Source organism: Gorilla gorilla, chromosome 23 (assembly GCF_029281585.2).
Source record: "Gorilla gorilla gorilla isolate KB3781 chromosome 23, NHGRI_mGorGor1-v2.1_pri, whole genome shotgun sequence".
NCBI lineage: Eukaryota > Metazoa > Chordata > Mammalia > Primates > Hominidae > Gorilla > Gorilla gorilla.
Window position 1 is genome coordinate 19,523,350 of NC_086018.1, and position 12,177 is coordinate 19,535,526.

Consider the following 12,177-nt stretch of genomic DNA (forward strand, 5'->3'; position numbering starts at 1 on the left):
CACGAAGACCCAGTGGCTGCAGAACTCCCTGGTCTGGACTCCCCTGCTCCCTGCAGAGTGCCACCTGCTCCTCTCAAGAAGGAAGAACGTGAGGCCTTCCCTCACCTCCTGTGCATGGCACCCCTGCTGGGCCCACTCTGCTCCACCACTGGGGGCTGATTCACTTTGTGCCACGTATCTAAAATATTTCCTCAAAACAAGCCAATAACACCCTTTGCGCATGCCACGACCTCATGGAGCGTGGTCACTGGACATTTCCTCCTGAGCTCTAGGCAGCTGTGGGGGATGCTGGGTGGCATGGCCCTTGCATGTGGCTGACACTTAGAAATGTTTGTGCCCATGTTGCACAGGGAGAGCACAAGTCACTGACTCTGCTAGGGCCTGGGGTCAAGGAAAATAGGCCTTTGGTGGGTGTCAGGAACAGAGTTGATTCGCTGCAAGGGGCAAAGGAAGTGCACACTTGGGGGATACTGAGGCAGCCACCGAGGATGGAGGCTCTGTCAGAGGGAGCTATGGCTGAGGGCCTGTCATGGCTTCAGGTGATATTTCAGGTGATTTGGGTGATGCTGGGACTGGGGACCATGGGCACATCCCCTCAGCAAGGGACTAGGTTCACAGAAACAGCACGTGGCCCACCAGCCTGCTCACCTCCATGAGCTGTCCCCTGTGCCAGACAGACAGCCTGACTCCAAGACCCTGTCTGAGCAGAGAGGGTTCGAGAAGAGACCTTGTCCTTCACCATCTTTCATGGGACAAATACTTCCAGAATGAATGAATAAATGAAGAAGGGGAGGGCAAGGGTCTTCCAAGGAAAGGACCTCTGAGTTCAGCCTAGGAGACAGCTACACACTGTCTGCTCGTGGACACCCAACTCTCTATCTTCCCCGAAATCTGCTAGGCTAGTTGTGCTGCCTCTCTGTGCCTCAGCTTCCTCACCTGTGGAAGGGGGACAGTGCCAGCTATCTCTCAGATCGTGGTGGCTGGGGTGCCATGTGGCTCTGCCACTCCTTGACTGTAAGGCCTCAGGCCAGCCTCTTCATCTACCCACCTCTGCCTCCTCGTCCATCACACGGATCGGAAACAGGACGTACTGCTTATCAGCTGCTATGCATTAAATTGTGTTCCCTAAAAGGTATGTTGAAGCCCCAGCCCCCTGTGGCTCAGCATATGATCTTATTTGGAGTTAAAGTCTTTGCAAATGTAATTAGTTATGTTCACATGAGGTCACATTGGCTGGAGTGGCTCATGCCTGTAATCCCAGCATTTAGGGAGGCAAAAACATGAGGATCCATGGAGCCCAGAAATTCGAGACCAGCCTGGGCAACATAGCGAGACCCCATTCTCCACAAAAAGAAAGATGAGATCACACTGTAGGAGGGCAGCCCCTGGTCCAAAATGCCCATGTCCTTACAAGAGGAGGAGTCACAGACACACAGCAGGCAGGGTGGGGAGGTGTGAAGGCACAGACACACACATGGGGAGATGCCGTGTGCAACAAGGCCAGCTAGGAGGAATGAGTCTACAAGCCAAGGACCTCCAGGAAGTCAAGGCCAGACACTAACAGAAAGGCATACTCTTCCCTGCGGCCTTTGAGAGAGCATGGCGCAGCTGCCACCTTGATCTTGGACTCTGGCCTCCAGCCCTGTGAAAGAATGAGCTTTGGCTGTGTTGAGTGCCCAGTGTGTGGTGCTTTGCCACAGCAGCCACGGGAGTTCCACATGGTGCTGCATAGGGATCCGGGGCTGCAGATCCCCGTGTGGGGCTGGACGTGTAGGGGAGCAGCAGCCACATCCCTTGTCGGCCCTGGTGCCGTGCCCTTACTCCCCGTCCCCTTTGGGGGTGCACAGGCCTACCTGCTGCCCAGAAAGCCCATGGCCAGCTCAGCCAGCTCGCCCTCCACCTCCTCCTGGCTGAGCACCGTCCCTGGGGCCTTCCATGGCAGAGGGTCCTCTGGGTTCAGCAGGGCTGGGAAGTCTTGCAGGAGCATGTCCAGGAAGCCTGGGGTCTCCTCAGCTCCACTGGCCATTGGGCTGCTCTTCTGTGGGGCTCCAGAGGACATGCCCAGAGCATCCCGGGGGCCTGCAGCTGGGCCAGGGCAAGAGGGTCTCCAGGCTTCACCCTGGGGAGAAATGTCAGAGTCAGCAGAATCAGGGGGCCACGGCGCCAGCAATGCAGGTGCCCACCTGCAAGCACCATGTGGCAGGTGCATGGCCTCATGGTTCAGGGCCACTAGTAAGTGGAGGGACAACCCTGGCCGCTGTTTTGACATGAGTCCAGGTGGGGACTTGTGGGCATCCAGAGATCCGGTCTCAGGAGATGGTGCCAGGAGCAGCAGCTGGGCGGACATTGTCAAGACGTGACAGAGGAGGAAGACTGTTCCTGGCAGAGGGTGGCCAGCGTGGCCAGAGACGAGCAGGACAGGGATGCCGAGGCCAGGCACTGAGGTAGGTGAGGGGGTTCAACCTGATCACGGGTCCCGAGCAGCCAGGAGGGCTCTGAGGTGAGGGAGTGAAGCCACCAGGTCTGTGAGCCTGGACGTGGTGACCAGATGGCAGGAGGGACACCTGTTGGGGCTCTAGCGGTGTTCAGGGGAGGAAAGAGAAGGGCCAAGATGCAGGAGGCCGGCCCAGGGCTGTTTTGGAGATAGGCCAGAGTGGGAGCAGGAAGGGATCCCCAGAGGCTGCTGGGGCCACCCAAGGGGTGGCCAGGAGAGAAGCAGAGGTTTAATCTGGGACAGACAGGAGGTGCTGTGGGACACCATCGAGCCTATTCAATGCTCTCTAATAGGAGGAGGGAATTGTGAGCCTAGAATGGCTCAGGCCTGCTAAGCCCTGGCTGGAAGAGGGGCACTGTGGACAGTTCCAGGCGCTGACCCCACTGTGGGGCATGTGGGCTCTTCCTCCCTAAGTCCTTAGGAATGCCCAGAGCTGACCAGCCCTGTGAGTTGCCCCTAACACCCCAGGAGCCAGGACAAGCCCCCATTTCACAGATGAGAATCCCAAGGTTTGGAGAGGGTTAGTCCCTCGCCTGAGGTGTCAGAAGGAAGACAGGGCCAAAGAGGGATCGCAAAGCCTGTGCCTTCACTCCCTCACCTGCTTCTCTCTCACTGGAACGAGGCACATGGTGCCTCACAGCCTCCTCCCAGGGTGGCTCTGGCTCCTCTTCTCTCCTAACTCCGAATCTCCATAGTCGCGTCCCCAGCCTGCCTGCCTTGCCTATACCCAAACAGCTCTCCAGCGCCCCCCTTCCATGTTCTTTGCATCGCCCCGGGGATTCACCTCCAGGCCCCACACCTGGGCCTCCCTGCCAGCACCCACTCAGCATGGACCCTTCTCTCTCCTGCCCCCTTCCTCTCGGGTGCATGACCCCTCCAAACCCTCCCCACAGCGGGGACTCCACCTTGGGCTTTGTCTAACACTCAGGCTGGGAAACTTTCTTCAGCGAGTCCTACGCAGTAGTGGATGAGATTGGATCCAGAAAAAAATAAAAAAGAAATCCTACACAGTTACTAAGCCAGGGAGAAAAACTGCGTTCTTTTATGGTGACAAACGGACATGAGACTCTGAGGAACACCCCGAGTTCTAGGGTGGAGAATTTGGGGAAGTTTCACAGCCCATCACCTTCATGAGGACTTCCAGGTTCTGAAAACTGAATGAAGAAGGCAAGGAGAATCTTCTAGAATCATCAGTCTTAGAATAGCCACAGACTCTGCCTACAAACTTTGCTAAAAGGGCGGCTGCGGCAGGGGCCTGAGGTGCAGGATGAAGAGAGTGGGAAGTAAGAGATGCAGGGAGCTCACAGCCCACAAGAGGGCTGTCCTTATCAGGAATTGCTAACTTGGAACAAGCCTTCTGGAAGCCTAAAGATAAAAAACACAAAAGAGAATGGGGTGGGCAGAGGGAAAGGTCCCAGCACCAAGTTAAATGTCTGATCAGTGAGGGATTTGGAATGCAAGGGGTGAAGGGTGGTAAATTAACAAAACACAAAACCCTTCTCTTCTTTTAGAGGCAGAATTGAAAGGTAATTTATTTAAAGTGGACACGTACAAATAACGTAGGAATAGGGGTGCTTGCTACTGAAGGTTCTGGGGATAGACTAAATTTATTGCTATGGTTCACATTTACTCACAAGTAGGAGTAAATTTAATGCAACCCAGGTTACAGAAGGCAAGCAGGTAAAAGGATAAAGAACATAAAACAACTGGCGAGGCGCTGTGGCTGAGGTCTATATCTCAGCGCTTGGGGAGGGTGAGGCAGGAGGAGTGCTTGAGGCCAGGAGTTCAAGACCAGCCTGGGCAGTGAGATCGCCACCCCCCCCACCCCCCATCTCTACCAAAAAAGAAAAAAAAAGAACATAAAGCAAAAAAGGAAAAATCACTCTGAGAGCAGGAGGGACACTGACATTCAAATGACAAAGGGAAGACTGTGAGCTGGAGAAATGAGCAGAGGCTGGGAGCCCTAGTAGGTCAATGAGGAGGCGGCACGTCCTGCCAGCCATGCCCCAGCAGAGCTGTAAGGCATTCGAAGATGGCGTGAATTTCCCAGCAAGCTTGGCTGCCCTCAAGCAGTGCAAGCGGCCAAGGGCCCCTCTTCTGCCTGGCACTGCCCTGGCCCCTGGAGCTTCTGGGAGAATGTAAACGATGCAGAGCTGCCCCCAGCAACTGCCAGTGCCTGGGGCCTCCGCCCACTCCCTTGCAATTCCAAGTGATCTGGAGGCTCTACTGTCTCACCACAAAATGTGCTCATGTGAATTTATTAGGATCCAAGTGAGAGGACAGCATGCTCCCCGCTAGAGCACACAGAGGGCCCCCCTGGAGAAACCCCTGCCCACAGTGTAAAGCCCCACTGTCAAGGGCAGAATTCAAGACCCTTCACTTCCACCCCATTTGCTGGTGACGTCTGCTGGACCTTTTGGGATGCAGGTGCCTCCTTCTTGCCTCCTGACCTTGGGGTACTCTTTCCTGTGCCGTGAGCCCCTCCCCACAATCGGCCTGTTCCCTCAGGGAGGGTGGCTCCTCCTGTCTGCACTGCAGACCCTGATTCACTGTGGCCACCTGCCTGCTCTCTCTGTGCCTTGTGCCCACTATCTGCACATGCCTCAATGGTGTCTGTGCCATGTGTACTAAGTGAGGTCTGGGGGGTGTGATGATGTCTGTGTGTGAAGCTCTGTCTGCATCTGTAGAGGGGACAGGCTGGCTTACTCTCAGGGCCTGTGCCAACTGCCTGCTCTTGTTACAAAGGCAGGGTGCCCAGGGCCATCTTACTTGCTGGGGACCAAGCACCCTTGTTTCTGCATCATCAACCTAAGGCAAGGGGTGAGGAAAGAAACCAGGACACAGCTTTCTCTCCCTGGAACCCAGACGTCGAAAGGGACAGGAATCATTTCCTTCCTTTTCCCAATAAGCTCCTGAATCTGACGTACACCATGGCACACCCGGCAGGAAGGAGAAATTCCTCACCAAGGGAAACCAGAGGCAGCCCTGGGAGTGCCTGGAGGGGCAGGGGACAGTGCTGTGGTTCTTTGAGGGATCAACTGGAGGAGACAGCATCAGGAATGGCATGGAGGCCAGCGGCAAGCCGCAGGGAGTAGGCAGAGCTGGGAGAGCACCAGAGGCAGCGGAGCCTGGTGCTGGGCTTTCCTGAGCAGGGCACACCAGTGGAAAAACTCCGAATAAGAGGGACGTGTGCATGAGCCTGTGCAAATCACCAAGAGCCCGGGGTGGGCATGGGAGGGACATTGGACTCCTGCATCCCAGCACCGCCTGCCTGGACCAGTCTGGCCAAATGCGACTGGCAGCTGGTTCCTCCTGGATCAGGGCCCCACTGCACACCATATGGGTGCTCACCCTCCTAGAACCTATTTAAGGTCCCACATAGGTGAGAAATGGCAAAGCAAACTCATCGGGGGGCAGCTGCAGGGGTGTGGCTGACGGTGCTGCCAGCTGCCATCCGCCCCTGCTCTGAGCACTCTTCCTGGGATGGCTTTTAGCCTCCCAACAACCTCTTGTGGTTATCCCCACTTCACAGGGCAGGCTGTAGCAGAAGAGCTAAGGAACTTGCCCAAAGTCCCAGGGTGGGGTTCATGCTGGGGAACCTGGGCCCTAACTGTGATGACATCTGGGAAGTCATTCTGACTCCTTCTATCCCTGACCTGTCCCTCACTGGCCACCAGCTCTGGGCTTTGGCTCTCTCATGGCTCCTCCTTCCATTTCTGTGTACCCCCCACCCTAGGGCAGCCCCTCCCCTCCTTGTTTTGTGGTGCCCTTCTTCCATTTTGCCTCCCGAGATCTCTCAGATCCTTCCAGGCTTTGCTGAAATCTCCCCATCTTTGGATCCAGCATGCTCTCTTTCATGTCTCTATGGCACTTTTGCTCACATCTGACTTGTAAAAAGTTTTTTTTTTAATTTAAAATATTTATTTTCCTCTAGTGCATTAGTTTTGACTCCTAAGCTTAACAAACGCAGGGTTTAACAACCGCAGTTTTTTAGGGGACATAGAAAAAATACTTGAGTCTTGCTTAACTGCAGAACCAGGGTAATGAAAAAAAACCAGCAATCCTTAGAAAAGGAAACTGCACCACTATAGTGTAACAAAAGCATCATTCATGTCAACTGTTTTTTTTTGTTTTTGTTTTTGTTTTGAGACAGAGTCTTGCTCTGTTACCCAAGCCGGAGTGCAGTGGCGCAATCTCGGCTCACTGCAACCTCCGCCTCTCAGGTTCAAGTGATTCTCCTGCCTAAGCCTCCCTAGTAGCTGGGATTACAGGCACCCATAACCACTCCTGGCTAATTTTTTTGTATTTTTAGTAGAGATGGGGTTTCACCATGTTGGCCAGGCTGGTCTCGAACTCCTGACCTCAGGTGATCTGCCCGCCTCAGCCTCCCAAAGTGCTGTGATTACAGGTATGAGACACCATGCCTGGCCAACCTTTTTCTACCAAAGGAGATTCTTATTTCTTTATTCATAACTACTAATAATAGTTAGATGTAAATCCTAGATATTTTTCTACATATATAAATTTTTTTATTGTTGTAAAATATACACACTATGTATCCTTTTAACCATTTCTAAGTGTACAGTTCCATGGCATTAAGCATAGTCACACTGCTGTGCAATGACCATTTCTTTCTACAGGCCTGACTTTCTTGATAGACTGTAAGCTCCCTGTAGTCAGGGAGCCCACGATGGCCCTTTGTGTACAGCAGGTGGTAAGTGTGATGGCAGAGGGAAGAGTGACTGGCGGGTGGCGTGGGCTGAGGAAGCTACACCACTCTGAAGGGTGCAGTGGGCAGCAGCGCCAGGTCTTAAAAGACTCGGTTGGCTTCAGGTGGTATCCTTTTTTTTTTTTTTTTGAGAGGGAGTTTCGCTCTTGTTGCCCAGGCTGGAGTGCAATGGTGGGATCTCAGCTCACTGCAACCTTCGCCTCCCAGGTTCAAGCAATTCTCCTGCCTCAGCCTCCTGAGTAGCTAGGATTACAGGCACCTGCCACCACGCGCGGCTAATTTTTATATTTTTAGTAGAGATGGGGTTTTGCCATGCTGGTCTGGAACTCTTGACCTCAGGTGATATGCCTGCCTCGGCCTCCCAAAGTGCTGGGATTACAGGTATGAGCCACCGCGCCCGGCCTTCAGGCGGTATCTTAAAGGAATTCCACAAATGAACTTGTGTAGAGGTTCATGGCTTTCAGAAATGCATTCGTTTTGTTTACCTCTCACAACTACGCTGAGAAGTACATACTGTCAGGCTACACTGCAGATGAAGAAATAGGTTATAGGAGGGCAAGCACCCATTTAAGGTCTCACACAGGTGAAAGGGCAAAGCGAACTCAATCAAGGTCTCTGGATGCCCAGTGCCTTTGGTACTTCCACCTCGCGTGCAGGAGGAAAAGAGCGAAATTTGACAACAGAAGAGACTGGAGATGGCCTCAGAGTGCTGGCCGGTCCCACTTTCTATCCCCCGTGGTGAGAGCTCAGCTGGGCCCAGGGAACTTGTCCCGGGGAATGCCACCACGACATGTGTGACTCTGTCCCGCAGGGTGGAAGGCTTCGAAGGAGCCCGCCACCATGCAGTGGGCCTCACTGTGTGTCAAGCGCTGTGCCGAAATCCCTGCAGCCGGAGCCAGTTCTTCCTGTTGCACAGACAGGTTCAGGGGCTTGCCTGACCGAACCCAGCGGCAATGTGCCCGGCCTCCGCGCCTGAGGCTCTGGCTCACAGACCTGTGGCTGAAGCAGCTGCAGCCCGAGCACTTGTGCAGCTGACGCTCGCTTCACGGACGCCTGGGAGGCCGCGGAGCCGGGGGCCATCAGGCAGACTGGGCCCCTGAAGGTGCAGGGACTGGGGGGATATGGGGCAACGTGCCGGCCCGGAGGCTCCTGGGGGGTGGGGAGAGGCCAAATCTCGGAAAATGGGGCGCGTCCCCCTCAGCACCCGATTCTGCCTCATAGCCCTCGGTCCCTACCAGGCCCTCGGCTCGGCCACACCCCCGCCTGCCCCCCAGTTCTGCCCCCTTGGCTCCCCAGCCCCCCAACTCCCAGCCTCGGGTTCCTCAGGTCCGCAGCGGCCCCTCTTGCTCCTCGGTCTCCCGCACTGCACCCCCGCACCCTTTCGGTGCACCCATGTGAGCCTCGTCTCGGCCTCCTTGCCTCCCCAGCTCTCTGATTCCACCCCTCCGGTTCCTCGGTCCCATTTCACCCCTGTGCGCCTTGGGCGCTCGCCTGACCCTCGTCCCAGCCCCGTCAGCCCACTAATCCCGTCCCCCCGGCCTCCTCACCCCTGGTCTCCGCGGGCCTCAGCTGTCTCCTCGCGGCTCCGTGTCCCGCAAGCTGCTGCCGGTCGGCCCCGCCCACTTCCCGTCCCTGGCCGCCGCGGGCTCCGCGGGCGCCGCGCAGGCGCAGTCGGGCCTCCAGGCTGGCGGGGCCGGACCTCTGCTGCCCCCTGGCGGCTACGCGGACGGTGACTGCGGCCCTTTAGTGGTAGGCGAACTGCGGCTCCACCTGGGCTCCGGAGCCGCCCCAGTCACCAGCCTCTTGCTTCTCTTCTGCAGCTTTGGGTGGGCGGCTGGATGGGGAAAGCAATCCCTAGGTCACAGCGCCCAGAAATTAAGCAACTTGTGCCGTCAACAGCTGGTACGTGACAGAGCAGGGATGCAAACCCAGACTGCCCAGGCAGGCTCATCCGTCGGGGAAGGAGGCACAGTCCCAGGCTCATTATGAGTTGTTTGTTTCCACAAACGTTGAGGCTTTTGTTATCTTTCCGTTCTGGACGTCAGAAGTCCACTTAGCCTCAGTGGGCGAAGATCCAGGGATCGCCAGAATGCGTTCCTTTCTGAGGATTCTAGGGGAGAAACTGTTCCCCTGCCTTTTCCAGCTCCTAAGGGCTCCCCGCATACCTTGGCTCGTGGCCCCTTCCTCCAGCCTCGAAGCCAGCAATGGCCAGTTGAGCCTTTCTCACACTGCCACCTCTGGTTCCCTCCTCTGCTTCCTTCTGCTACTTCTAAAGACCCTCCTGATGCCATTGGGCCCACCCAGATAGTCCAGGATCATCTCTCTAAATCAGTTGATTAGCAACCTTAATTCCCCTTTGCCCCTTAATTTTTTTTTGTTTTTGACACGCAGTCTCACTCTGTCACCCAGGCTGTACTGCAGTGGCATGACCTCGACTCACTGCAACCTCTGCCTCCCTGGTTCAAGCGATTTTCCTGCCTCAGCCTCCCGAGTAGCTGGGACTGCAGGCATGCACCACCACGCCCGGCTAATTTTTTTTGTATTTTTAGTAGAGATGGGGTTTCACCATGTTGGTCAGGCTGGTCTCAAACTCCTGACCTCAAATGATCTGCCTGCCTCGGCCTCCCAAAGTGCTGGGATTACAGGCGTGAGCCACTATGCCGGGTCTGCCATGTAATCTAACACAGGCACAGGTATAGGACATGAACATCTCTGAAGGGCCATTTTTCTGCCAACACGGAGGCTCATGAAAATATTCTTTTTCTCTCTTTTTAGAGACAAGCTCCTTCTCTGGTGCCCACACTGGAGTGCAGTGGCATGATCACAGCTCACTGCAGCTTCAAACTCCTGGGCTCAAGTGACCCTCCCCTCCTGCCTCAGCCTTCCTAGTGTCTGGGAACACAGGCAAGCACCACCACGCCCAGCTGATTAAAAAAAATTTGTAGAGACAGGGTCTCTATGTTGCCCAGGCTGGTCTTGAACTCTTGGGCTCAAGTGATCCTCCTGCCTCAGCCTTCCCAAGTGCTGGGATTATAGGTGTGAACCATCACACCTGGCCAAAATATTTTATTTTAAAGGCAGAAGAAAGAAACCTTTATGTCAAAGAAAATGTTTTAATATATGATATTAATATATTCACCTTTATACCAATGCAGTTGGAAAGTATAATTTTTTAAATGGAGGATGGGGCACCAGATCTTATGTGGCTCTGCCCACCTGGCCTTCAGGTCCGCAGGCCTGTGTCCTTGCCAGGAATGAATGTCTCTGGGATGCTTCTCTAACAGGAGGAACCTGGAGACCAGGAACCTGGAGAACTAGCAGCTGGGTGACTGGAAAGGAAACCATCTGGGGTGGGGTTGGGTCTGCAAGGCAGGAGGTGTCTGGGCAGAGAAAGCAGGGCTGGGGCAGAGGGTCCTGCCTCATCCCATTCTCCTGCTCACTCTTTCCTAGATCCGTGTCAGGGCAGTAACCATGAGCAAGGCTTGAGGCTACTTCTTATAAACAGTGGCCCTGGGCACATTCTTCAGCTCACCTGAGCCTCAGTTTCTTGATGAGAAAAAATCGGGACAATAGCAACCAACCTATCTCAGAGGGCTGCTGTGAGACCCTGAGCCACTGTTTCTCAAACTGCCCCTGAGATCACCTACAACAGAATGGCTATAGGGTGAAGTTTGAGAACCGCAGTACAGGTGAGGTGGTGCGTGGGGCAGGCCCTCCCACACTGTAAAGTGCAGTGTGGTGCGGAAAAAGCTGATATTCCCGCAGGCATCCTCAGAGGGGGCCCAATTAGACTCTTGAGCACTGATTCCATTCAAGGTCTGCGGCTTAGAGAGGATGGCAAAGTGAGACACCACCAGGAGTTTGTCCCTATGGGCTCCAGGCCAAGGACGTGCCTGGAGATGACTCCTGCCTTGTGGCGCTGTCACTGCCTCACTGTCCACATTCCATCACGCCTCAGATCCTGGCTTCCACCCTGGTGAAAGGAATCTTTCAATATCACCCACCCAGCCACAGACTCTGCTTCTCTGGCAAGGCTGCACCCCTGGCTAGGTGGGCAGGGCCAGGGGCTCCTTGAGACAGTCTGCAGCCACTGACCTCTCCAGCCTCCAGGGCAGAGGTACAGTCCCATGGAGCGTGGCTGATCTGAAGGCAGTTCTGGCCTAAAAGGGGTCTTGTCCCTTCCTTGTCCTCATTGCTCCCAAGGCCAGGTTGGCAGCAGTAGCAGCGGGGTTGGATGCTATTGGATGGGAGAAGGTGAATGGACTCGGAGTGCAGAATCAAGCTGCGGAAGCCAAGGGCCTTGAAGGAGGGTCACACACAAGGGACAATTGCAGAGGAAAATAAAGGAACACTTTGTGATTATCCCTGCCTGTGGCTGAAAGCGCAGTGCAGAAGCATAGTAAGGAAGGACTTGGTGGTCTGGGTTTAAGACCTAGGAACCGTCTCTGCTCCTCCAAGCCTGAGTTAGCCCTATAACCTAAGGGTCCTGGAGGTCTTGAGACCTTCTGCGGAGAAGGCTCCAGGTCCACTGGGCCCTGTGGGTGGAAGAGCAGAGTCACAGCCCTGCACTGGGGACCTAACAGGTGTGGCCTTGCTAGGGCCCCAGAATGGGACCAGAGTGGGTGGGAGGGGGCAGAAGCTCTGAGAGCACCCCCTCCTTCCTGAAGCCTGTACTTCTGAGACACATCCCAGGACCCTCTATGTGGTTCCCCATGTCTCTGTGTATTTTCATTCGGCTTCGAGTAGCTCTCCAAACTGTGTTCCAGGGAACCCCCGTGTTAACCTGTGAGGGCCTCCAGGAAGGGGGTCCAGGTGGGGTATGCTTGGTGGGCTCTGGGTTTCCTTACAGGAGCTCTCATATAAGTCCTGGTGCGGCCTGGGAATCTACTACTGAGTTGGGGCGGGGGCGGGTCTGAGTCCGAAACATTCCTGACCTGCCCCTCAAAGAAAGGTC

The 12,177-nt window shown here is 55.1% G+C and overlaps 1 protein-coding gene across 1 annotated transcript in view; it reads right to left on the bottom strand.

The window, feature by feature from the left end:
- PPM1F (protein phosphatase, Mg2+/Mn2+ dependent 1F) overlaps window positions 1–8,873 on the bottom strand; it is a 33,377-nt gene extending 24,504 nt beyond the window's left edge. Inside the window, exons 1-2 of the mRNA XM_004063107.5 lie at window positions 8,771–8,873; window positions 1,854–2,119 (exon numbers count right to left, since the gene is read on the bottom strand). Coding sequence (XP_004063155.2) covers window positions 1,854–2,059 — 206 coding nt within the window. The 5' untranslated portion in view covers window positions 2,060–2,119; window positions 8,771–8,873. The remainder of the gene's footprint in view (window positions 1–1,853; window positions 2,120–8,770) is intronic.
- Between the last annotated feature and the right edge of the window lie 3,304 nt (window positions 8,874–12,177).